At 41.4% G+C, this 25,070-nt stretch overlaps 1 protein-coding gene across 1 annotated transcript; it reads right to left on the reverse strand.

The window, feature by feature from the left end:
* Window positions 1–597: 597 nt before the first annotated feature.
* LOC144690440 (vesicle-associated membrane protein 3-like) lies at window positions 598–24,470 on the reverse strand. The gene is made up of 5 exons (XM_078557951.1): window positions 24,366–24,470; window positions 12,737–12,830; window positions 4,553–4,711; window positions 3,908–3,959; window positions 598–3,215 (listed from the first exon to the last, which is right to left on the reverse strand). Coding segments are annotated over exons 1-5 (324 nt in total). The 5' UTR covers window positions 24,368–24,470; the 3' UTR covers window positions 598–3,198.
* Between the last annotated feature and the right edge of the window lie 600 nt (window positions 24,471–25,070).

Here is a 25,070-nt window from a genome sequence, read left to right on the forward strand (position 1 = left end):
TATGTTAAAGATGCTACACATCAATGCAAGCTGTGGAGCTCTAGAATAATACAACACAGGCAGCCATATGGCTGATGATGCCTGTACCTGCACTTTGGTAGATCTATCCATTTACTCTATCCCTTGTAGCCCTGTATTAGGTTACCTCTTTCAAGTTTTTATCCAATTCTCTTTTAAAAGTGATTAATTGAGTTTGCTTCCACTACCTTCTTAGGTAGTGCATTTCAGATCACAACTAACTGCAAAAAAAGTGTTTCCTATGTCACATCTGGTTCTTTTAAATCTGTGTAATCTGGTTACCAACCCTTATGCCACTGGGTGCAATTACTCCTTACTCTCTATTGAAGTCCTTCATAATTTTGAACACCTCTATCAAATCTCCTCGTAACCATCTCTGCTCCATGAACAACCCCAGCTGCTCCACATAACCTTAGTCGTGGTACCTTGAATATTGCATGCAGCTTTTTTTGCATCAAGTATTTGTAACAATTAAGTTTTGCAATGTAAGGTGTTTTTGAGTGGGGAAGTTAGGATTTGGAAAGAGAATATGAAGAACACAGTACTTCACTTGTGTACATGTTAATTCAACGACGTGCCTTTGGATTGCGAAACATCTTTATTAAATCTTCCATACAATAAAATACAATTGAACAGGCTTAGCTGCAATGCTAACCTGGACAATTACACTTTTATACAAAGCTTAAGTGAGGCACTATTAACCCAAGAGGCACTTATCTGGGTTTCTGTAACTGCTGGGCACTTTTAAGCCAGAGTGGCAGTTAACTACAGCACTAGAGGCTAAACAGCAAGTTCTGACAAAGAATCACGAAACTCAGTAGAAGTTAAATCTACTGGCTGAAGGCATTAAGGCACCTCAAGTTTAAAGTCACTTCAACTGATGTTTAAAGTAGTGCGATTCATTGAAAAATACTGTAAAAAGCTTCTTTTGGTGATCAATTATATCAACAAGTGATGGTTAATTCAGGTTTCAGTCTTCACAAAATGTCAATAAGCCTGACTTGACATACATCACCTGCCAGCACTGATTTCAATCTTTTTTCATACACCATCCTTCTGGTCAGACCCAGCCAATTAATGCTGCTATTCAGATTAGGAGTGGGGTGCATGGTGGTGAGGCAAGTGATCAGCTTTGATTCTCTCCTTATTCCAAGAGAGAGAAGCAAAGAAGCATCTCACAATGATTGAGTGACTGTGCTTCAACAAAATGCAGCAGCTGTGGTGGTCTTTTCAAAATACCAATCACCAATGTGTTGCCCACAATTTGCCTACAGTGCAATAAAAAAGTTAAACAGTGCTAGACAATTTGCAACATTCATCTAAGGCTATCACCAGCAAACGTGAATGACAAGTGCAAGTGGGCCAGCATGACTGGTCCACTGGACTGCGGGAGAGAGACTAGCCTGTTCAGATGCTGTGCATATGCTGACATTTGAAGTCCCATTCAGGAGTGTACAGATTTCCTCTTAAAACTCCTTTGTGCAAAAAAGGAAGATTTTCTTAGGTTCATGAACCCAGGCCAATTGCTGGTGATAAAATTAAAGGCTTAGAACCAAATTTTTGCCGAAAAAAGTGACTAGCTAAGCCTTCAACCAACACCAAAGTGACACTAAAGCAACAGGCATCTGGAACATCAAGTTTCTCCCCCTTTGCTCAGTGTCTTTTTATACTAAAAACTTCAAAGGAAAAACTCCTTATCACTTATCAAGATTTGCACATGGTTCATGAAAGCCCAATTCCATTTAGCAAGGTACAGGTTCAAAGCGGAGACCCATATAAATTTTAAAGATACAACCTAAAATGTTACTCTAATCTGAGACATTAAGCAGATAAGGCACAAGGCAAGAGTCAAAATAAACATCTTTTTGGCTTTTCTTTTGGAGCGTTCATGAAAAGGGATGAGGTGGCAACTGGCACGTTGAGGACATATTTTGTTGATAAAAGAAAAATTCCATTACTGACCAAATCTGCAAGTTTGCAATACTCCATTACAATTTTAGGCGTTACTGAGAGTGGCCTATCTCTTTCAGCTCGGGGGGCAGGATTTGGACTAGGCTTTCCTACACCAATCACTGACCACTGGTTAAGACAGTACAGTCCAGATGGCCAAAGCCACAATTTCCTTAAAGCTCATCTTGGAAGTAGCCCAAGGAGGCAGAAGCCAAACAAATTGCCAGAGGAGGTAGTGGTTTGAAAAGTACATCATTCGACCTTTGAAAAAGGAGAAACTTCTTCAGAAAGTGTGTTACTATGGGCATGATATAAACAACATGTTCAATAAAAAGTGAAATGAAAGTGGAACAGAGCATTGCAAACTACAAATTCAGGAAACATTCTCCTAATTTAACTTAAATGACAAAAGGAACACACCACTCTGGCAAAATTGAACCTTTGGTTCCATTGAAACTCAGATGTAAGGGACAATACTGTACGATTGTTATTGACTAGTTGTCTCACTTGGGCATCCAGATTGCCCCTCTCATCTAGAGTATTCCCCTTAAGGTTTGGTGTGCAGGCAGCCCACATCTCCATGCACATACCAACATTCATGATCCATTACTCGATCTTTGCCTAGTCCTAGTGGCCAGGACTAACAGCAGCAGCCTGTCAACATTTTAATTTGCATTCTAGCTTCATCTAAAACCTCTAAGTAGATGGGTTTTAATTGCCAAGAATTTACAAAATGCCTATTTAAAAAAAAAGTTGATAGCTTAGAGAGGTGGGGCAAAGAAAAAAAGAATCACATCTGCTCAGCTTGACTATTACAGACAACCATCTTGATAAAGATTGATCATGATCAGGAGTTCAAGTGTGTGGCAGCCTCCTCAATGAGGATACACAAGATCAAAAATCAAGGGTTTGTAGCATTAGGACTTCAAGTTTCCTGTAGAAGGTTTGGTCCCGCCCAAGGCCATGGCGCCAATTTCAGTTATTACCAATGGTGCCATGTTGCCTTGTTTGTCCATCACAAGTTTAGTATGTAATCAATGAGGGTCAAACTGAAGAGATTAATGCTTTACAACTTTATCTGAACTCTTGATTATAATCAAATTTCCCCCAGTTGTTCATAATGTTTAAACCAATAGACAAACAAATTAACTCTTTAAAAACACAGTAGATAAGGTGGGTTGAAACCAGAAAGTCCTCGTTTGCCTCCAACTTCCAAGCATGAAGTTGGTCTTATGTGGTCTGCCAAACTGCAAAAAGGAAAAAGACACAGTTTAGTCATGAGAGAGAGTACATAACATCTTTATTACTTGACCATTTCAGTGATTACAGGTTTGTTGTACTGAATTGTGTCTATGTTGAAGGAAGCGTTTGGCAGCAAGAAACTGCTCAAACATGTTACTCAAATGACCAATGCTCAGGGTTACCGCAGAGACACAAACCTCAAGTGGTACAACACCAGACCATATGTTATACAGGATGAGTTTAGTCCTGCTGAAAAGTCAGATTTCAGCCTTATTGCTAGATTTAAAAAAAAAAAAGATTTTTGGGATGTGGGTGCCAATAGCAAGGCCGTCATTTACTGACTTTCCCTGGTTACCCGATTAGATATGATGGAATGGCTGCTTGTCCACTTCAGGGAGTAGTGGATAGTAAATCACATGTTGAGTGTGGAACTGGGAGTTGCAGAGCTTAGATTGGGTAGGACTGAAGGCTTCCTTCCCTGAAGGACTCAGTTATTTTTATGACAGCTTCATGGTTCACTTTTATGGAGACCAGCGGCTAGAAATTTAAAAGAAATCTGAATTCAGTTGGAGCTGATGAGCAGAAGCTGCTCCTTCACAAAGGGGCAAACCAGACAAATTTAGAGAACAGCCGACAGAGGGAGAAAAGATTGAGAGCAACAAACAATAAAAGAAAAATGAAAAACTTAGATACTCACTAATTATGACAATTATGATGATCAGGATGACAGCTATTAATATTGCCCACATCTGAGAGAGAGAAAAGAGTTTTAATACTAAAGTATCAATGTCAGAATAATTACTGCTGAACAAACAGATAGCCAACATCAACTGTTCAATGAGCTTTAGTGTATCGGTTCCATGTAGAACAATCCACTCTAACTTCCATCAACCTTGCATTTTATTCAGCATCTCAAGTCAAAAATGCCAATACAAAGTGAATGACCTGGGCTAACTGATGTGTTCTTTTTCCACCAACACAATTACACAATGAAGCTGACTAGTTATCTGTTCCCAGCAGTGTTGTCATGGGAAGGATGTGGCCAGACATCATGAGAATATCTTGTGCCAGCTGTTCTCACAGGCCAAGGTCAATGCAAACAGATTGAATCTGTAATTGAATTGGTTTCACTTGAAGGTCAGCACCTCCCAACAACATAGCCAGCATGTGGCTTGCACATAACCTCCCAAACAGATATGTGAGATATAAATCCAAATGCCTACTTCTTACGACAAGCAATCAGCTGAAGTCAGATAGATATTTTTATTGCCATACTGGGAAGGGTTATAAAACTGGTGGATAGAGCTAAAGCCAACAGAAAAGAGAAGAACCTTGACCTTACCTTGCAGTTCTTCCACCAATATTTGCGTTTTAGTTTTGCGGCACTGGTCTCGAACTGAGACGCTCCAGCTTGAAGTGCATCAGCTCGGTCATCCAACTCCGTAAGTTTTTGGTCTCGTTCAAGCACTCTGTCTACATTCACTCTCATGATATCCACAACCTAATGCCAACAAAGCACAAGGGAGTGTAAAGAAAAATTTCTCTGATTATATAGATGACCAGAAGGTCAAAGACCAGGGCACCTCATCTCTCTCATGAGGTTCCTGCCACCTTTAAACACATATTGAACAAAGTGTGGAGAGATAAAAATTGAGATTTGACTAAATGCTTTGTAAGGATGATAAAAAAAAAAGCGAGGTAGAAGAATTAACACATTTCTCTTATTAAATAATTGCTGTGCAACATCTCCTATTGGCAAGTGGAAGCATGCAGGATATGATATCTTTCCATTGGCAGACAGCCAGGTATCACCCAAGAGAAGTCCCAAGGTGCTTAGCAGTGCAAAGAGATTTTAAATAGTTAAAAAGGATGATTTAGAAGGGTCAAGGAGAGGGAGATGGAGGGGATTCATAGAGGGGATCCCTTTCCAGATTGGAAAGGGAATGGGACTTTATTCTTTCATGGGATGAGCACGTCACTGGCAAGGCCAGCATTTATTGCCCATCCCTAAATGCCCTTGAGTGGGTAAATGGATTCTTAGGCCATTTCAGAGGGCAATTAAGAGTCAACCACATTGCTGTGGGTCTGAAGTCACATGTAGGCCAGACCAGGTAAGGATGGCAGATTTGCTTCCTTAAAAAGGACATTAGTGAACCAGATGGGTCTTTACAACAATCAAAGGTAGTTTCATCATCACCATTACTGAGACTGTTTATATTCCAGGTTTATTAATTGAATTCAAATTTCACCAGCTGCGGTGGGATTTGAATCCATGTCCCCAGAGCATTCACCTGGGTCCCTGGGTTATTAGTTCAGCAATATTACCTCTATGCCGCCATGTCCGACTATGCCATATCAATGGTTAGACAAAGAGGGATAATGTATTAGAGGCCAAGATGGGAGAAGGTGGTTGATAGGGCTAGAGAAGCTTAGAGATTACTTTAAACCCCTTAGAGTCAGTAAAGTCAATGAGAATTTGATTTTTTAAAGGGGGCGGGGGTGGAAGAGACAGGGATTACAATAACAATCAAGGTGTACAGAGTAAGGACAGGAGTGATAGGGAAAAATGTGACAGGCTACAAACAGCAGGGTATTGGGTGGGCTGAGAAAAAAAAGTGGGAAGGAATGGAAGGTTGGCCAGAATGTTGGCAGTAACCAAGGTATAGAGGGTTACAGCAGTAGCTGAGCTGAAGCAAGGTGAAGTGGGTGGTGTTCTGCTGGAGATAGTCTGATATTCTGTAAACAGCTACCTTGGTATAGCACCAGAGGCAAAACAAGGAACCAACAACTCCACATCCACCCAGTCAATTCCACTCATGTTTAAAATCACATCTTCTGCATCCACCCCAGTAAAGTTGTTGCCATCAGGATCTATTCTCAACAGCAATGGAAAGGTCAACACAGTGCCTAATTTTCCTTGCGAATTGCAACCCTTGACTGTCATATCAAGACTACCCACAACAGGCAAAGGTATTCCAGCATCACATCCCACACAAAAATCTGGATAAACCCCTTCAGATGACTTCCCATTTACAGAAGAAGAATGATCCAGAACAAGTCCACATGATTTAGTATACCACCAGGTCCGATCCCTGAATTTTAACTCAACATATTGCATTTCCCTACAGAACTTGGAACAGATGTAGAAGCAGAAACTGAAGAATCATTCAGCCCCACAAACAGAAGAGATCCTCGACCCACTACGTGAGGGGTTCAGCTGAAAACTCAGTTTCCTTTTATTCAGCCGATTCACAAATCACTGGTTAGGCCCAGCTAGAGCATTGTATCCAATTCCAGGTAACACTTCAGGAACGATGTCAAGGTCTTTGAGTGCGGAGATTTACCAGAATGATACTGGAATGCAGGATGTCAATTACATAGGGAAACACTAGAGGAGCTGGGGTTGGTCTCTTTAGAAGAGAGAAGGGTAAGGGGAAAAATTTAATAGAAGTGTTCAAAATGACAAAGGATTCTAAAAGTAAATAAGGAGAAATTGTCTCCAGTGGTAGGAGGATCAGTAATTAAGGGACAACAACTTAAAATAATTGGCAAAAATGGAGGGGGAGAAAAAGAGAATGTTTCAAGCAGCAAGTGAGATCTGGAAAGCATTGTCAGAAAGAATTGAGGAAGCAGACTTGAAAGTAATTTTCAAAAGGGGACTTGGATAAATACTTGACAGCATATAACTTGCAGGACTGCAGGGAAAGGGAGAGTGAGACTAATCGAATAGCTCTTTTAAAAAAAAGACCCAGAACTGGCACTGATACAATGAGCCAAAAGGCATCCTTGTGCATTGATTCATTGATAATTCAAACTTGAAATCTTCCTAGTCGAGTCCGGTGCCAAGCTTCGGGCTAGGTTATCCATTGTAACATGTGTTGTATCAGCTTGGTTGTGAAGCACATTTGTCCTAATGAGAAATTGCAGTTCCTCATGCCAGCTGGAGGATGAAGCCGCCACGAGGAACTGTAGTACCAGTGACCTCGAGTGAAATTTCGATGGCTCTATGAACTGTACATCAGCAAGAATCCAAGGATTCAAATTCAGTGAAGGACATGAGTGAACATAAGTTGTTTTTTAAAAAAGGCAAGGCGGCAGCTTTTCTTCATTTTTCATCCAGAGAGAGCTCACATATGAAATTCAATTTGATAATTTGGTCAACAGTAGAACAGACGTCAACCAATCCAGCAACCATTATTCCAGCAGGGGACTGTACCCTGTACATTCATCTACTCTCTCTGCAAAACAGTCAATGGATAGCAAACAGGATGTACCTTGGATAGTTGAGTTATGAATAATTCTGGGCACCACACTTCAGAAAGACGTAGAGGCTTCAGAAAGGGTGTAGATAAACTTTACCGGGATGGTTTCATGGATGAGGACTTCAGTTATGGAGAGATTGGAAGAAAGTTAAGGCTATTCTCCTTGGAATAGAGAAAGTTAAGTGATGGCCTAACAGTGGCCTAAAAGAGGTTTAAAGATAAGAACAAAAACAACAATAAAAATACCTGGAGAAACTCAGCAGGTCTGACAGCATCTGCGGAGAGGAATACAGCTAACATTTTGAGTCCGTATGACTCTTCAACAGAACTAAGGAAAAATAGAAGAGTAGTGAAATATAAGCTGGTTTAAGGTGGGGGGGGGGTGGGACAGGTAGAGCTGGATAGAGGGCCAGTGATAGGTGGAGATTGCCAAAAGATGTCATAGACAAAAGGAAACCTCTCTTCTATTTTTCCTTAGTTCTGTTGAAGAGTCATGCACACTCGAAACGTTAACTGTATTCCTCTCCGCAGATGCTGTCAGACCTGCTGAGTTTTTCCAGGTATTTTTATTTTTGTTTTGGATTTCCAGCATTCGTAGTTTTTTGCTTTTAAAGATAAGAAATTTGATACAGCAGATAGAGAAAAAGTTGCCTCTGGTGTATGGGCCAATAACTAAGTCATGATGGAACATATCAGAAGAGAGTTGTGGAAATCAATTCCATAATTAACTTTGAAAAGATACAGGACAGGTACTGAAAAATGAGGAACACAGGGTTTTGGAAAACAAAAACAGGGATGCAGGATTAAGTACTACTGCTCCTTCATAGAACTAACAGGCATGGATGGGCTGAACTGCCTCCTCCTGTATACAAGTTAAAATGCTCTTCATGAACCAATGTCATTATGGCATCTCCATTATAATCCACCTACTTCAACACTTACTGGGGAGTGAAAATATGGTTAGTTATGATTAAGAGTTCTGGTTGTCAGGACCAGTGACTCCAGGCTGCCCTGGTATACAGAACAAAATTAGTTTCCAATACCAGTACAAGGTCAGCGGCAGTTGAGTGTAGGGACACGGATAATAGCTGTCCAGTTCTCCAAGGTGAGATGGTGAATTTGAAATACTAGCTACTTACCAATAAAGCACACACAACATTGTTTCCATTTTTAAAAAATGGGAAATTAGGAGGCTTGTGTGGAACATAAACACTAGCATGGACCTTTTGGGCTGAATGGCTTGTTTCTGTGCTGTAAACTAAACGTGCACACAAGAGGTTAATGCAGGCAAAGGGCAGTGGAAGCAGGTTAAATCAAAGGGAAGTGGAACTATACTTCATTATGGTAAAGAAGCGGCAGAATTATGGGGAAGAGCAGAGGCAAAATGGGACGAATTGGATAGTTCTCACAAAAAACATAGGTAGAATGGCCCAAATGACCTTCATCTGAACTGTTTGCAATTCTATTTGTACAGAGTGCTTGCTAAAAGTATCTAGCCCCAAATCAGTTTTCCGCAACCACCATTCTAAAATATAAACACCAACCATCTGGAACTTCCTGTATGTTAACCAGGATTCTGCTGTCTTGAAGGACAATGATATTTCAGTAAACAACCTATTAACACTTTAGGCTGAATGAACATCAGAAAGCACGGCAGAGAAGTCCTGCACAATCAAAGACCTATATAAACACCTTTAACTGGCCAAAGTATGGAGAACCCATCAACTAACATTCTCAGACTAACCCACTTTGCATTCTGCTATTTAAAGTTACAGTTCATTCTTTAATGCACTGCAGATTTTTAACACTCATGTGTTAATCCAGTTTTCAAACCAATCTGTTTTAAAAAAAAACAGTACAATACTGTTGTCTAGCAAAAGGCCGGCATCAAGAATCTGCCAAAGCTGTTTCAAGAACCAGAGTTGGGAACAGGTCACAAAGTATTCTTTGCTGGAGAGTGAAGTTATGCAAAACCCCTCATTTCAGGTAGGCACTTTACAGCCTTCAGACTTCGACAATTTTAGATCATAACCAGTACAAACTGACAGACAGCAAAGAAACACTGGCCTGTCCTGCTCCCAAGTCCTTTCAGCCCTTCGAGCCTGCTCCACCATTTGACAAGATCATGGCTGATCTAGTTGTGGTCTCAACTCCACTTTCCTGTCTGCCCTCCCCATAACCCTAGGCTCATTTATCAAAAATCTAATCCAGCCTTGGATAAATTCAATGACCCAGCCTCCACTGGTCTCTGGGAAAGAAAATTCCACAGGCTAAAAAGACCCTCAAGGAGAAAAAAATTCTCATCTGTCTTAAAACGGAGACCTCATTCTTAAATTGTGTCCCCCAGTTCTAGTCTAGTTCTAGCAATTATATCCTTTTCCAGGAAGACGACCAAACTCGTACAGAGTACTGCAGATATTGCCTCTCCACCCCATACAGCTGCAGTAAAAAACTTTTTCTATTCCATTTCTCTTGCAATAAATGTCAACATTCCACTTGCCTTCCTAATCACTTGCTGTACCTGCATGCTAACTTTGTGATTCACGTACCCAGATCCTTCTGTACCACTGAGTTCTGCAATCTCTCCCAATTTAAATAACTGTTTCTAGTCTTCATGCCAAAGTGGACATGTTCACATTTTCCCCACATTATACTCCATGCCAATTTTATCTCCACTCATTTAACCTGTCTATATCCCTTTGCAGACACTACCTCCTCTTGACAAAGTGTCATCAGCAAATTTAGCTGTCATACATTTAGCCCCTTCAACCAAACCATTGAGAGATTGTAATCAGTTGAGGTCCCAGCACAGATCTCTGTGGTACTCATTGCAGCTTGCCAACCTGAAAAAGACTCATTTATCCCTACCCTCTGCTTCCTGTTGGCTAACCAAACCTTTATCCATGTAATATGTACCCTACACCTTGTGCTCACATCTTGTATAGTAACCTTTGATGTGGCACCTTGTCAAATGCCTTCTGGAAATCTAAGGGCACCACATCTACAGGTTCCCTTTTATCCACCTTGCTTGTTACTTCCTCAGAAAATTCTAATAAATTAGTTCAACATATCTTTTTCACAAAACGATGTTGACTCCACCAGATCCCATTATGATTTTCTAAGCATCCTGCTATAACCTTCTTAATAATGGATTCTAGCAATTGCTCTGACAGATGTTAGGCTAATTAACCTGTAGTCTCCCTCCTTTCTTGAATAAAAGTGTTACATTAGCTATTTTCCAATCTACTGGGATCCTTCCAGAAACTAAGGAATTGTGGAAGATTATAACCAATGCCTCCACTATTTCTGGAGCCACTTCTTTTAAGACCCTAGGGTACAGGCCATCTGGTCCCGAGCAGTGGCCAGCCTTAGTTCTAATAGTTTTCCCAATATCTTTTCCCTGGTGATGGTGATTGTTAAAGTTCCTCCTTCCCTTTCACCTCTTGATTTTCAAGTATCTTGGGAAGTTTTCTAAGCCTTCAACAATGAAGTCAGACAAAATACCTGTTCAACACCTCTGCCATTTCCTTGTTTTCCATCAATTCCTCACATTCACCCTTTAGAAGATCAACGCTAGCTTTTTTCATTTAAATATTTGTACACATAGTAAGAGTTTGTTTTTATATAAGCCAGCTTTCTCCGATACTCTAATTTCTCCATTATTTAGTCATTCTTTGCTGGTTCATAAAATCTGATCAATCTTCTACCACTAATCTTTACAGATTTGTAGTGTTTCTTTCAATATGATACTATCCTTATTCCTTTTTGAGCCATGGATGATGCAACCTTCTCAGTCTTCTTCCACTGGAATAAATCTTTGCTGAAACTTATTAAATATTGCCTTAGCACTGCGGGTGTACCTACATCACATGGACTGCAGCAGTTCAAGGCAGCAGCTCATCTTCTCAAGGGAAACTAGGGATGGGCAATAAATGCTGGCCCAACCAGCAACGCCCACATCCTGTGACTGAATTGAATTAAAAGTCTGCTACTGCATCTCTATTGTCCTACTTTTTAAAACCATTTCACAGTTCACTTTAGCTAGTCTGCCTTCACACCCTCATAATTACCTTTATTTAGCTTTTAAAAGCTCTAGCCTTAGATCCACATTTCTCCCCTTTAAACTGAACATGAAATTCTATCATGTTATGATCACTACCACCAGAGGCTCCTTTACCATGAGGTTATTGATTAATCTTGTCTCACTGCTCATTACCAGGTCTAGAATAGTCTGCTCTCTGGAAAGTACCGCTCTTAAGAAATTGTCCCAAACGCATTACAAACTCATTTTCCCTGCTACCTTTGGACAAATCCAATTGGCAATCTACACGTAGATTAAAGTCACCCATGGTTATTGCAGTACATTTCTTACATCCTCCATATATTTCTTCCTATATTCTCTGTCCTACAGTGTAACTACCGTTAGGGGTCCTATAAACTACTCCCACAAGTGACCTATTTCTGGCAGATACTGGTTCTGATGAAAAGAGATATCAACTCTCTCTACGGATGCTGCCAGACTTGTTACACGGTGTTTTTTTGGCATCTTCCCGTCTTTTAAAAATCCAGTACCTGCTTTTGTATAGGTGCTGGTAATGATTCTGCTGTTAACATTTGCAGCTCTTCTGGACCCATTTTTTATTTCTTTACATCTGTCATTACCAATCACTTTTGCACCATCCTCCCGTTTGTCATTTAATCACTCCTGCCTTGCAGTCAGATTTTATATTTTCCTCTCCTCCCCTTGTAGTTGTTGATGAAACTGGTACATCTTCAACTTCTTCCAGTTCTGATAAAAGGTTGATAACATGAAACGCTACTTCTGTTTCCATTCCCAGGTGCTGCCTGGCTTGTTGAACATTTCAGATCGCCAGCGCCTGCACATTCAGCTTTTGCAAAAGCCAGGCAGCATATTCTATTCCTTTCCCCTGGTCAAATGCCTCCAGATCCCTTTTATGAAGAAGCCAGGAATACTGGGGATCTGGGTGGCAATCCTATTGAAAGATCTTGAAGCACCATCAACTGTTCAGAACCACATATATACACGAACATACTTACGGTTCTGACAAAAGGTCAGCATTAACTGTTTGTCTTTCCATAAATATCACCTGATGACTATTTCCAGCATTTTAGTGTGTTTATACAAGAGTGCCCAGCTTAACTGAGTGTACATGGATGTGCTATCTGCAGCCATATATTCAAATTCTAAAAACACATTGAACTGAATCATCACTCAGGTATTCTGTTGAACTCTTGTTTCTTACCTCATCCACTTGGGCCTGGGTCTGCTGCAGTTTCCTGTTGCTGCCATAGGGTGCCGGTCCAACCGGTGGATTACTCGAGGGGCCTGGGGCAGACCTGAAGTGGAGTGGAACAGATTATTCCTGTATCATCTCACTAGAGAAACTTAACTTAACATGTGGACAATGGGGCTTGAAGTGAGTGACTGTGTTGGCTTGAGGTTAAAGCAGATTCATGAGAAACCAGGTTTATCCATCCATCAAGTGTGTGATATGTCTAAGCTGTTGTACATTTACAGTCTACAAAGACAAGTGCCAGCTACCCAAAAAATGTACCAAGAATGTGGAGATGGGGTTCATGCAAATTTTTGCACAGAGGTCACACCGAAAAATCACTATAATAATCCAAAGTTATATAAAAGTCAGAAGTCAAGTGTCCCACATCTCCCGGAGCATGCAATGCAGCAGCCCAGTGTACAATTCCTGGCCTGTTCCAAGCCAGCAGTTTGTAGATGCTTCAATTAATTTTAACACCCTGGGTAGGGGAGATGATCAGGGCTGCCAGTTAACTACTGATTGATTTATGACGACTGCTACGGTTCACACGCATGAACAGAGTGAGGCACAGTGATGGCCTACACAGCTTAGTCATCTGCACACTTAAGTTATTAAGAATGGGCATTTGGGAAAATACTGGATCTGCCAAAAACCCAAAGAAAAATTGAGGGTTATTCACCAACATATGGGGCTGTACGGCATTAAACTCAGTCTAGAAACATTTGATATTAGCCAAAGCTCTAAAGAACATTCCAGTTTCATTACAAACAGAGTCCTCAACCGGTTTAAAAGTACAAAGTGTAAAAAGATACTCCATAACCTGAACCACTGCAAAAAGATAACCAGACACACTCAGGATTGAAAATTTCATCCTAAACTCCAGGGCTTGGTAAAGTGTGGGGATGCAATTTGATCTTATGCCACTGGAGGGAGGTCTGATCTGTATAATGGAACAGGGGAGTTAAAGAAGCAATAGTTCCCTGCATTACAATTAGAAATATGCATCGGCACGGTGACAATTAGATTTGAGGCTTTTCAAAAAAAACTTTCCCTTCTTGGAACACAGCCACCTCCCCACTACTGTTACACCACAACCAAGATCACAGAAAATTAACTGACTGCTCATAGATCCCACCCTAGCCTCTAGAATAAGTAAAGTCTGCCCTTCATCGCTCTAGATCACTCCCCAGACCATGTCTGGGGCAGTGGAAGATTAGAGAGTGAGCATATAGGACTGAAAGGTACATAACATCCCTTGCACTTGGCACAATCTTTCCTTCCGAAGATACGGTTCATGAGAAAAAGATGATGATCCCTTGATAGAAAAAGAATCAAGAGATTTCTCTGTCAATGATCGCTTCACCCAAATGGGCTCAACTTGGGAGAGGAGAAATTGCACACAGAAATCTCCCACAAATTGCCAGATCATCAGTTTTAGATATTGGTTGAAGGATACTGGCCAGGACATTGGGGAAAAAAAAATTCCCTTCAAAACAGTGCCTTGGTCTTTATTGGGCATCGGTTTAAGGTCTTAACTAAAGATGGCACCTTCAACATTGCAGCACTCCCTCAGTATGAGATCTGAATGTGTCAGCCTAGATCAAACCATCTTCAGCTGCTTCATCAATGACCTTCCCTCCATAAGGTCAGAGGTGGGGATGTTTGCTGATGATTGCACACTGTTCAGCACTATTCGTGACTCCTCAGATACTGAAGCAATCCATGTCCAAATGCAGCAAGGCCTGGACAATATCCAGGCTTGGGCTGACAAGTGGCAAGTAACATTTGCACCACACAAGTGCCAGGCAATGACCATCTCCAGCAAGAGAGAATCTAACCATTGTCACTTGGCATTCAATGGCATTACCATCGCTGAATCCCCCACTATCAACATCCTGGAGGTTACTACAGACCAGAAACTGAACTGGGCCAGCCATTCACCATGACTACAAGAGTTCAGAGGCCAGGAATTCTGAGAGTGCAACTGTCCTCCTGACTCCCTAAAGCCTGTCTACCATCCACAAGGCACAAGTCAGGAGTGTAATGGGATACTCCCCACTTGCCTGGATGAGTGCAGCTCCCACAACACTCAAGAAGCCTGACACCATCCAGGACAAGGCAGCCCCCCTTAAATGGGCCTCACCCACTACCAACACACAGTGGCAACAGTGGGTACCATCTACAAGAGGCACTGCAGCAACTTACCAAGACTCTTTGACAGCAGCTTCCAAACCCATGACCTCTACCACCTAGAAGGACAAGGGCAGCAGATGCATGGGAATGCCACCTCCTGGAAGTTCCCCTCCAAGCCACACACCGTCCTGACCTGGAACTATATTGCTGTTCCTCCACTGTCACTGGGTCAAAACCTGGGACTCCTTTCCTAACAGCATTACGGATGAACCTACACCACATGGATGCAAAAGTTCAAGGCAGCTGCTCACCATCGCCTTCTCAAGGGCAATTAGGGATAGGCAATAAGTGCTGGCCTAGCCAATGACACCCACATCCCTTGAAATAATTTTTTAAAAAAGTGTTAAAGTCTCTGGAGCAGTGTTTTTGAACACAACCCTCTGTCTCAGATATGAGAGCTATCCCCGGAGCTACAGCAGACACTAATCAATGAACAGAAAGTTACTATTGCAACTCCATTGCATATACCAAAATTTTAAATTGCCTGAAATTACTGAAAGCATCTAATTAGGTCAGTGTGAGAACATAGAAAATTTGGATACTACACAGGACGTGAATGTTTGGAGAATGTTGGATCGGTAATGTTATAAGCAGAAATTGATTTAACAGGACTCCGTAGTGATTTTCAGTTTACCCTATTTGTACTACACAGTGACCAAGGCTACCATACATTATATACGCTGCCACGAATGTGTAGTTGTGATATTATAGATTTTGTAAAAACAGCTGATCCCCCTTTTAAATGGAAAGCCTCAAAGATGGCTGCCAAAAGTCACCTGACCTTTTACAACTGCAATGTGATCAAGCTTCTAGAAGGCTCCAAGTGGATTGCAAGTACATATATCTAGACATGTGAAAATTCAGAATGCATTTCCACAAGGCTGAACAGAAACTCATACCTCCCCAAACTTGGGAGAATGGGAACTATTTAAGTTAATGGCAGGGACGTTTAAAAAAGTTAATAACCTTGGCTAAAATGACAATGAATGGGACTATACCTTCCCTCCCCCGCCCAAGACCAGAGCTCACCTGATACCTGAAATGGAAGCATGATCCAACAGTTGGGGATAGCAGCCATTTTGTGTTTTTGGATTGTACAAAGGAGGTTGTAAGAAACCATTTTTATGTGATAGTGAGGGAAACAATAGTAGCACACAGCTTTCAGCTGAAACAACCATAAACCGCATGTGAGAGGAGAGGATCCCTGCCATCTGGAGTTACAGTAAGGCATCCATAAAAATCATCCCTGGGCCGTTGAGAAGAAACTAGGCAATCTTCAAGTGCCAGTACCTGTAGTCTCCAACAAGGAAAGGAGTCCTTACTCTCTCCCAGCAACTGTTCTACATATCGAGTCCATCTACAAAGGGAAACTCCGGCTTTTCAACTTCAGCCATCGTAGCTGCTAAACCAAACCTCAAGTTTCAACCCCTTCACTTCAGAAAGGAATTCAAGCAATGGGCTGAAAATATCGCAAGTCTCTATTTCTCCCCCTTTATCTGGATTTAACCTTTCACTTTTACTCAAGTAACTTTCAGCAGTAGTTGCGTAATAAACTAACCCTTATCTTAAGAATAAAGCTTTTAAATTGAATTACTTGCAAATTAAAAGGGGGTTTACAAATTCTTAGCTCATTGGAAACGCCTTTTACGTGGTCGTGACAACATTTTTAAATTAGTGACTTCCCTTACTGAATTTAGTGAGATACCTTGGCCCCAAGGCACTTACATTTAATCCAAACTAAAACAGCACCCAATTAGTACATGCTATTAATAACAGCACCAGTGCAAGGTCTGAGCTCATCATACATCACACAAAAACTGGAAAAAAAAATCCCATGTATGCAATTGTTTTTATCCATGTATGCAATTCCTGCTGCGATCAGACTTACTAATGACATACACCGTCGATCAAGGCGGTGGGGGGCAGGAAGGAAAGAGAAAATTGCTGACTGCAAGTTTTAGTGGAAAAATAGCAAGAGGCTATTTTTTTAAGAAAGGGTAGACACTGTACAGAAATCTTCCATCACTATCCCGTTAAGAATTGAGCAATTACAAATTGTCAATAACCCTTTGTCTAAGCAGCAATTGCCAATGAGATCACTGGGAGAATGGTTATGAAGGAGTTTCTGACGCAGCCTGAGAGAGAACTGAATCACTTGATAACAATTATAACGCAGGGACAATGAAGCTCCTTATCTGTATTTAGTGATGACACTTTGGAGACAGTCACCCTCTGCTCCACCACATTGCATATTTCAGAGACTGGATGACATGAAGCAAATGTGAAACCTTTGCATCGGTTTAATAGAAAATGGCCCCGATGTCAAGACCGCCAAGTACAGGGCCTGTGCAAAATGTATTCAATTGGTCTTTTGGTATCCAACGTGCAGAAAAGTCACCAATTCCCATTTTTATCATTGCATAGGTTATGGGTATTAGTAAGACTAGCATTTACCACCCATTCCTAATTGCCCTTGAGAAGGTAGTGATGTGCCACCTTCTTAAACAGTTGCAGTCTGTATCGGTGAAGGTGCTCCCAAAGTGCCATTAAGTGGCGAGTTCCTGGATTTTGACCCAGTGACAGTGATGGCCAATATACATGTCTAAGACAGGTTCGTGCGTGACTTGAGGGGGGGATGCTGGGTAGCAAAACATTCAGCTAATTACCCTACTCGTCTTGCACATGTGTACTTGAGAGTCTCACCATCAGGACTCCTTTATAATGTTGAACTAATACAAAGAATTGACATAGACTTGGTTCTGTCTGGTCACTTGAATTAACCAGACAAATAGTGATAACAGATTAGAAAGACTAACTCATCATGATACACAGCATGCTCCTGGTCTATGCGCAAACTGGTTGCCATGTTTCTCTACAACAGTGACCACACTTATGTACTTCAATGGCTCTCAGGTGTTTTAGGACATCCCAGGGTTGTGAAAGGTGGAAGTTTTTTCTTTATTAAAATTTTAAAAATTCATTTATGGGATGTGGGCATCGCTGGCTAGGCCAGCATTTACTGCCCATCTCTAATTGCCCTTGAGGTGGTAGTGAGCTGCCTTTTTGAATTGGAGCAGTCCCTGTATCTCTCAAGAATGTCTCTTAAGAGCAGGACAAAGGTCACTGAGCTATTGAAATGCCAAATAGCAGATGGAAAAGTAGTCTCACCATTGACCTCACCACAGGAGATCTCAGCTTCCACACCCAATGCTTAGCATTCCAGCATCCACAGCTTTGCTGGCTTGATACCAATTTTCAACCACTGCCAAAAGCAAGTGTTGCTACAGATAATGCGGGGTGCTTTATTCTTGAATACCCCACATACTATTTGGAATTGTAGAATCTTGGGTGAATTTCAAAAAAGCACTTTGCAATGAAAAGTAAAGGAATACATGTTTGTTAGCCTGACTTACACCAACATCAACAAGTGTACAACTGAAAGCTTTTGGACAGGAAGAGCCTCAAATCAAAGTCTGGTATCCTGACATACACCAAGTCCTGTTCCCCCACCTTGTTCTCACTGACCTACATTGACAACAGCTCGATTTTAAAATTTTCATCCTAGTTTTCAAATTCATCTGTTGTCTCACTCCCTACAAGTTTAAGAACTTTGCACTCCTTTAATTGTAGCTTCTTGCGCCGATTTTAATATTGTTGCACAGGTGGCCTTCATGTATTTGATGCCTAGACCCAAGCAGTGGAATTCCCTCCACAAGGTGCTCCTTAAAACTTACTTCTTGTTTTTGGTCACTTGTCCCAATAGCTCACGTGGCTGAGTGTCAAATTTTGTTTGATAAGACTCCCATAAAGTGCTTCAGAAAGTCTTACCACATTAAAGGCACTATTATAAAATCATGCTGTTGCTGGCATGAAATTCCATTTTCACAAAATTGGTCAAACTGTCCATACTGATTTCTGCTCCAAGGGACAGAGGATGCAATCGGCAGTGTGCTGTCCCCACACCACCAGCAGTCTTCCTATTAAGTAGTCCAGAAATTTCAAACAAGCCTGGCTTGCTTGCAGGGAAAAACTATCCTACAGTCACAGCCAGTTAACTGCAGCCTAGAATTTTCCCAAACTGAAAATATTAAATCCAGTCTGCAATGTCCCTTTTTTTTTAAATCTTTTAATGCCCAAGGCTTGAATTTTAGAGGCTCTTTTAAAATATAAAAAAGGATGAACCACTCCCATTATAAATCCAGTGGCTTATTTAGGAAGCAGATAAACAGGGGAAACTCGAGCACAAATTAAGACTGACATTTCAGAACAGTACAGAAGAACTGCAGCATGGTTACAGGTGCCTTTTTCAGATGAGAAGTTAAATCAAGGTCTTGTCTGCCCTCTCACATGGATGTCAAAATCCCACCAATATTTCAAAGAAGAGCAAGGGCATTCTCCTCGGTGTCCTGGCCTATAATTTATCCCTCAACCAACACTATTGCCCAGTTATGAATTAATTACCCTTTGCGGAAGTTTGCTGGGTGCAAGTTGGCTGCCAGGTTTGCTGCATCACACTTGCTTTGATTGGCTGTAAGCAGCTTGTATTTATAGTGCCTTTAATATAACAAAACCTCAAGGAGTGTTAATAAAATTTGACACCAAGCCACATAAGGGGTTACTACAGCAGTCATAGAGCTTGGTTCTAAGGAGCATCTTAAAGGAGAAAAGCAAGCTAGAAAGACAGCGAGGTTTAGGGAAGGTATTCCAGGGCTTGCCCAGTCTTAAGGAGTTGAGTTACAGGGAAAGATTAAACAGGTTAGGACTTTATTCCTTGGAGCGTAGAAGGATGAGAGGAGATTTGATAGAAGTTTACAAAATTATGAGGGGTATAGACAGAGTAAATGCGAGTAGGCTCTTTCCACTTAGATTAGGAGAGATAAACACGAGAGGACATGGCTTTAGGGTGAAAGGGGAAAGGCTTAGGGGGAACATTAGGGGGAACTTCTTCACTCAGAGAGTGGTGGGAGTGTGGAACAAGCTGCCATCTGATGTGGTAAATGCGGGCTCACTCTTAAGTTTTAAGAATAAATTGGATAGATACATGGATGGGAGAGGTCTGGAGGGTTATGGACTAGGTGCAGGTCAATGGGATTAGCGGAATAATATTTCGGCACAGACTAGAAGGGCTGAATGGCCTGTTTTCTGTGCTGTAGTGTTCTATGGTTCTATGGCTTAGTGGTTCAAAGACATGGCCAGAAATGCAGGAGTACAGATTATTACAGAAGGTTGCAAAGGCTTAACAATTAACTTTAGCTGCCTAGCAATAGAAGGGGTGATACATCCTAAATGCCTATGAACCAGGTGGGTGCATAGACATGCTGGCATAAGGGCAGAGTGGGCTTTAGCTGCAATCTGAGACCCTTCTCCCTGTACTCAGGTCAAGGATTACACATGGCTGGGTTGTGTCAGGATAGTCGAGAAAATCAGCACCACATGGACCCATACCTCAGCGAGGAATCTACAGCTGTAGCAGAAACAGGGGGCAAAAGAAAGTTGGTGAGAAGTGTGGCACACGCTATCCCAGAATAGTTTTGACTGTATTGAGGCCGGGACATTGGGGAGGATAATGACATCAGTAATACAATTAGTAAAGTGTACTTTGAGACACTACTAGATAAGTCTAACCACTAATAGGTGCACGTTCCACGAGCAAAATTACAATTACATTAAAGCTAATATTGGTAGTCTCAACATTCAGGAACTCCCATCACCAAAAGAGCAAGCCCTGCATCTCCAAGTGTGTTAATCTGTTGGATTATGCTGGGTCCATTGCTTTTTGCAATGCAAGCCGACAACTGAACGATGAGGTAATCCATTCAGGGAAGAGTCATTTTCAAATCTATACATCACCCTTACAATAAAAATGATAAAGAGTAATATGTTTAAAACAAGTTGCACGAGTGGTGTAGTGAAATTACATGCAGGTCCAAAGTGAGCAATGATAGCTCAGCCCACGAATAGCAAACTTCTGGTACTTAGACACCAGATGCTTAGTGACTTGTGCTGCTGCCCAGAGTCTTAAGTTTATCCTTTACTGGAAACTTCACCTGCACATCCCCATCTTGCTTATTTTAAGTGCCTACCTTTCTCCAACTCGCAAGGGACCAACTATCAAACCTTCTCTGTATCAAGTAGTAAATGGGGCTACACACAAGCTTCAGTTGATCAGAGGTTTAAGGCATTTGCCAGTGAAAAAATGACTTGCATTCATTTTACAAATGCACCAAGGTGCTGCACAAGAGTGTTACACAAAATTTGATACTGAGCCATAGAACAGATGACCAAAAGCTTGATCAAAGTGGTATAGACTAGAAAGCTGAAGGCATGACTGCCAACGGTGCAGCAATTAAAACTGAGGAGTAAGAAGCCAGAATTGGAGGAGTACAGATTGGAAGGTTATGGGGCTGGAAGATATGAGAGAGCTAGAGAGAGATTTGAAAACAAGAATGAGATTTTTCCCCCAAATCAAGGTACCTGATAGGCCAGCTGAAGCATCAGTCAAAAGCAAACTGCTTTTGTCAGGTGCAATCATTCTTCCAGAACTTAGACTTAATACATACTTGGTCAATCTCGGGCAGAGCTGCACCAGAAGTACATGGACTGAGATATTAAGCAAAATCCCATGACACACAGACAGGGAAGGACGCAAGACATAATGACACCCACCCCATCACCTCGACACTCATTAAACTCTGCACATAAACCATGACCACTGGGTAATAGCGCACAAATGGCACCTGTGGAGCAAGGCCCAAGTGGTGATCCCCAGCTCTGGAAGGAAAACAAGCCTAATATTGTTCAACCAGCATGAGATGGCAAACAAGTTAATATTTCAGATCCTTTGTCAGTTTGGATTTTATCCTCTTAAATGGGAAATGTCTGGAAAGGAAACTACATTCACGAACACCAGGGTGAAGTAGTGGTGGTGAAATCAAGAATCAAAATGGTTGAAAAAGAAAGATGATCAGATAAGCAGCAAATTTCAATATTAACCTTGCACCTCAAAATTATTTTGTTCCTATCCTAAGTCATGTTCATCCATCACCCCTGTCCCCACTATTTAGGTTGGCTCTGGCAATGCCTTGATTTTAATATTTTCATCCTCACTTTCAAAGCTTTCCACAGCCTCAGCCCTCCCTATCTCTAATCATCTCCAGCCCTAAACGCTGCAAGGTCACTGCACGCCTTCAATTCTGGCCTCTTGTGCATTCCAACCGCACACCCCCCCTCATCACATTGTTAGTGGCCATGCCTTCAGTTGCTTGGTCCTTAATGTTTGGAATTCCCTCCATAAACTTATTGGCTTCTTTCAACCAACTTCCCTAACCGAGTTTCTTTTTCACTTGTCCCAATATCTTACTTCAAATTTTGTCTGACAACACTCCCAGGAAGCACTTGGATGTTTTGCTACTTTAAAGGCACTATACAAATACAAGTTGTTGTTCTATTACTTAAGTGATTCGAATACTAGCAATAGTGCACTAAATAAACTAGAAAATTAAGATTTCTTTCACAACTAAGTCATGCCCTCATGGCAGATCAGGATGCCAATTTGCTGATGGCAAAAATTCACACTTATGTTAATCACTTCCTAGTTTCCCCAGGATAGAAGGAATAAATTGAAACTTTATCTATCACTAAATAGTTTGATAATCTTTCAAAAAGTAATGCTGATTAAGGTAGTGCTGCTCTTCCATTCCCACCCACCCCCATTCCCATTCAAACACACACTGTGACTCATTCCAAAATAAGCCATAAGAGTATTTTCAGTCGCCAAGGCTAATGCTGGTTTGGCACAAGTCCACACACATCCAATCAGACAAGCTACCAAAAGCCAGATCAATGGCTAATCATCTCCAACTTTGGCTCAAACAGGCTCAGGTCCCAAGGAAACGAGCAGTGTGGAGAGGAATTTAGCTGTGACTAGTCCACAGGCAGTCATCCATTGATATTTAAAGCATAATTCATATTCGGAACAAGTTCTGAGGAAGTTCACTGATAGGATCCTGGATTTAAATGGAGGGTGCCACTTGCTTCCCAAGTCTTGTAATTTGGCACAATTTCAAAACACAGTGAAAAAAAACATTTCCAACTAGTGGCTTGCAAAACTTATTACTAACACACTTTACAATGGTTCATGGGTTAGAAGCAATGAACAATGGTACAGTGTCAATGTTTCCCTAAACCACACTTAAGCAGTTGGGTTTAATCTACATATTCTCTTTCACTTTATATTTGAATGGAATATATATTCAAATCTAAAAAGGAACACAATTATACTAATTTGGAAGCTAACAACTGATTGAGAACCAAAGCATTAACTCAAATTGACTGAAAACTATAACTTAATTATTTAAGTCTGACAGAACAGTCTGCATTACATTTTGCACTTGAATATATTCCTGCCACATGCCTCACCCCTTCCCCAAATTTCAGCAACATCAAGTTCACAAGTGCAATATTGCACAACCTTAAATATATGAGGGAGGGCAAGATAAGGAAATGAAATTTCCTTTTTTTGACATTCAGATTTTACTTCTATTGTTATATGGGACTATCACTCTTAAGTAGCAAGTCACTTCAGGGATTTCCAGAAGCGTTTCAATGAGGGGAGAACCTTCACAGAGTTTGAGGGCAGCTGCATAAAACTCCCCACTTTTATTCTGCCTCACCCACATTGGTCATGAACCCCAAGTTCCTTAACACTCCAAAGTTCCCACCTCAGAAAGATTTTCCACAGAATTCCCAACTACAAGTGCTGGCAACTCCCAGTTATCTTCCTGCTATGTATGGTCAGAAGAAGAGTAAAGCCCAACATGATAAACTTCATTCAGTCCCAACTTTTAAAAGTCATTAAAGCTAATGCACAGGCACAGCTGGATAGTACAAATACAGCACTTTCTGAACGAAATGAGAACAAAATTCCTCAACCACTGAAATTAAGTTAAAACTGCAAAAAAGGGAAGAAAGGAAGATATCCTTTTCAAATTGGTCAAGATGTGCCAAGATTATTTCCTTCCCTTATCAACGGTATATCAACCAAACTTTTAAACTAATCTCAACCCAACTTTAGCACTTCGAAAATTACTGGTCCCTAAAAGGTTTTTTTTTACCAGTTTGCGATTTGGAACCTGTACTGAATTTTAACATTTAGGAAATAAAAGGCTAAACCCCTGGCTTCTGGGCTGTGCGGCTGAACACTACAAGTCTGCGGCCTTCCCTCCAACACAAGCCTGCGGCCTCGCCTAGAAATTGGACGGGGTTTGAGCGCCTCCACGTCCGGCCCCCGGGCTGGAGGCGGAAATCGGGTCCAAAGAAATGATTAAAAGAAGCAGAAAAAAAAACAGGTTGGCGGAAAGACGATAAAGATGCAAAAGGTGAGGTAACGTCAGGAAAAACTTACATGTTTTCCAGCAATAAACCGTCGATACGCGGGCAGAGGGCAGAGAGCTCGCTGTAAGTTGGGTGTTGTCAGCAGGTTAGAGACGTCACCGCTGCCCAGCCCCCTTCTCCCGCCCCCCCCTCCTCCAACCTTCTCCTGTCAACAGCAATAAATCCTTCTCCCAAAACCAACCAGCTCCACACTTCACCTTCCTTTTCACTCTGCTTCATCCCAATGAGGCCAACACAGGTCAATACTTGGGTCAGTTTTAATTGGACGTTTCCAATTACAAAGCCTGCAAGGAAAGCTCTACTGCGGCTCAGTTCATAGCACCCTCGCCTTTGAATCAGAGGGTTGTGGGTTCCTGTCCCACTCCCGGAAAACCAAGAACTGTGATCGTACTCGAAAGAGTTGCGACCTGTGACCGTTGATAACTCGAAAGAGTTTGGGCGTAAGACCAACGGCAGCAACAAAAGTCGCGTTCACTTTGCACCTTTGACATATAGTAAGTCACAGGAGCCATTGCCAAACAAAAATTGGACACTTGAGCGAGCGACGTGGCCAAAAAGGGTCGGTTTTAAGAAGCATATTAAAGGTGGAAAGAGCCGCAGAGAGATGCAAATTCAACATTTTGTGTTCAAGGGAAAATGTTTTGTGCTCTCTCTCTTGCTAGCTATGCTTCTAGAGCAAATTGCTGATTTTAATAGATCAGCATTAAAACTTAAT

The sequence above is a fragment of the Cetorhinus maximus genome, chromosome 15 (assembly GCF_964194155.1).
Source record: "Cetorhinus maximus chromosome 15, sCetMax3.hap1.1, whole genome shotgun sequence".
NCBI classification, from domain to species: Eukaryota; Metazoa; Chordata; class Chondrichthyes; order Lamniformes; family Cetorhinidae; genus Cetorhinus; species Cetorhinus maximus.

Coding starts and splice junctions, on each gene's coding strand:
- LOC144690440 (XM_078557951.1), bottom strand. Junction 4,712..12,736: donor CCCAGGCCCAAGTGGATGAG/GTAAGAAACAAG, acceptor TGTTGGCATTAG/GTTGTGGATATCATGAGAGT. Junction 3,960..4,552: donor ATTGGTGGAAGAACTGCAAG/GTAAGGTCAAGG, acceptor TCTCTCTCTCAG/ATGTGGGCAATATTAATAGC.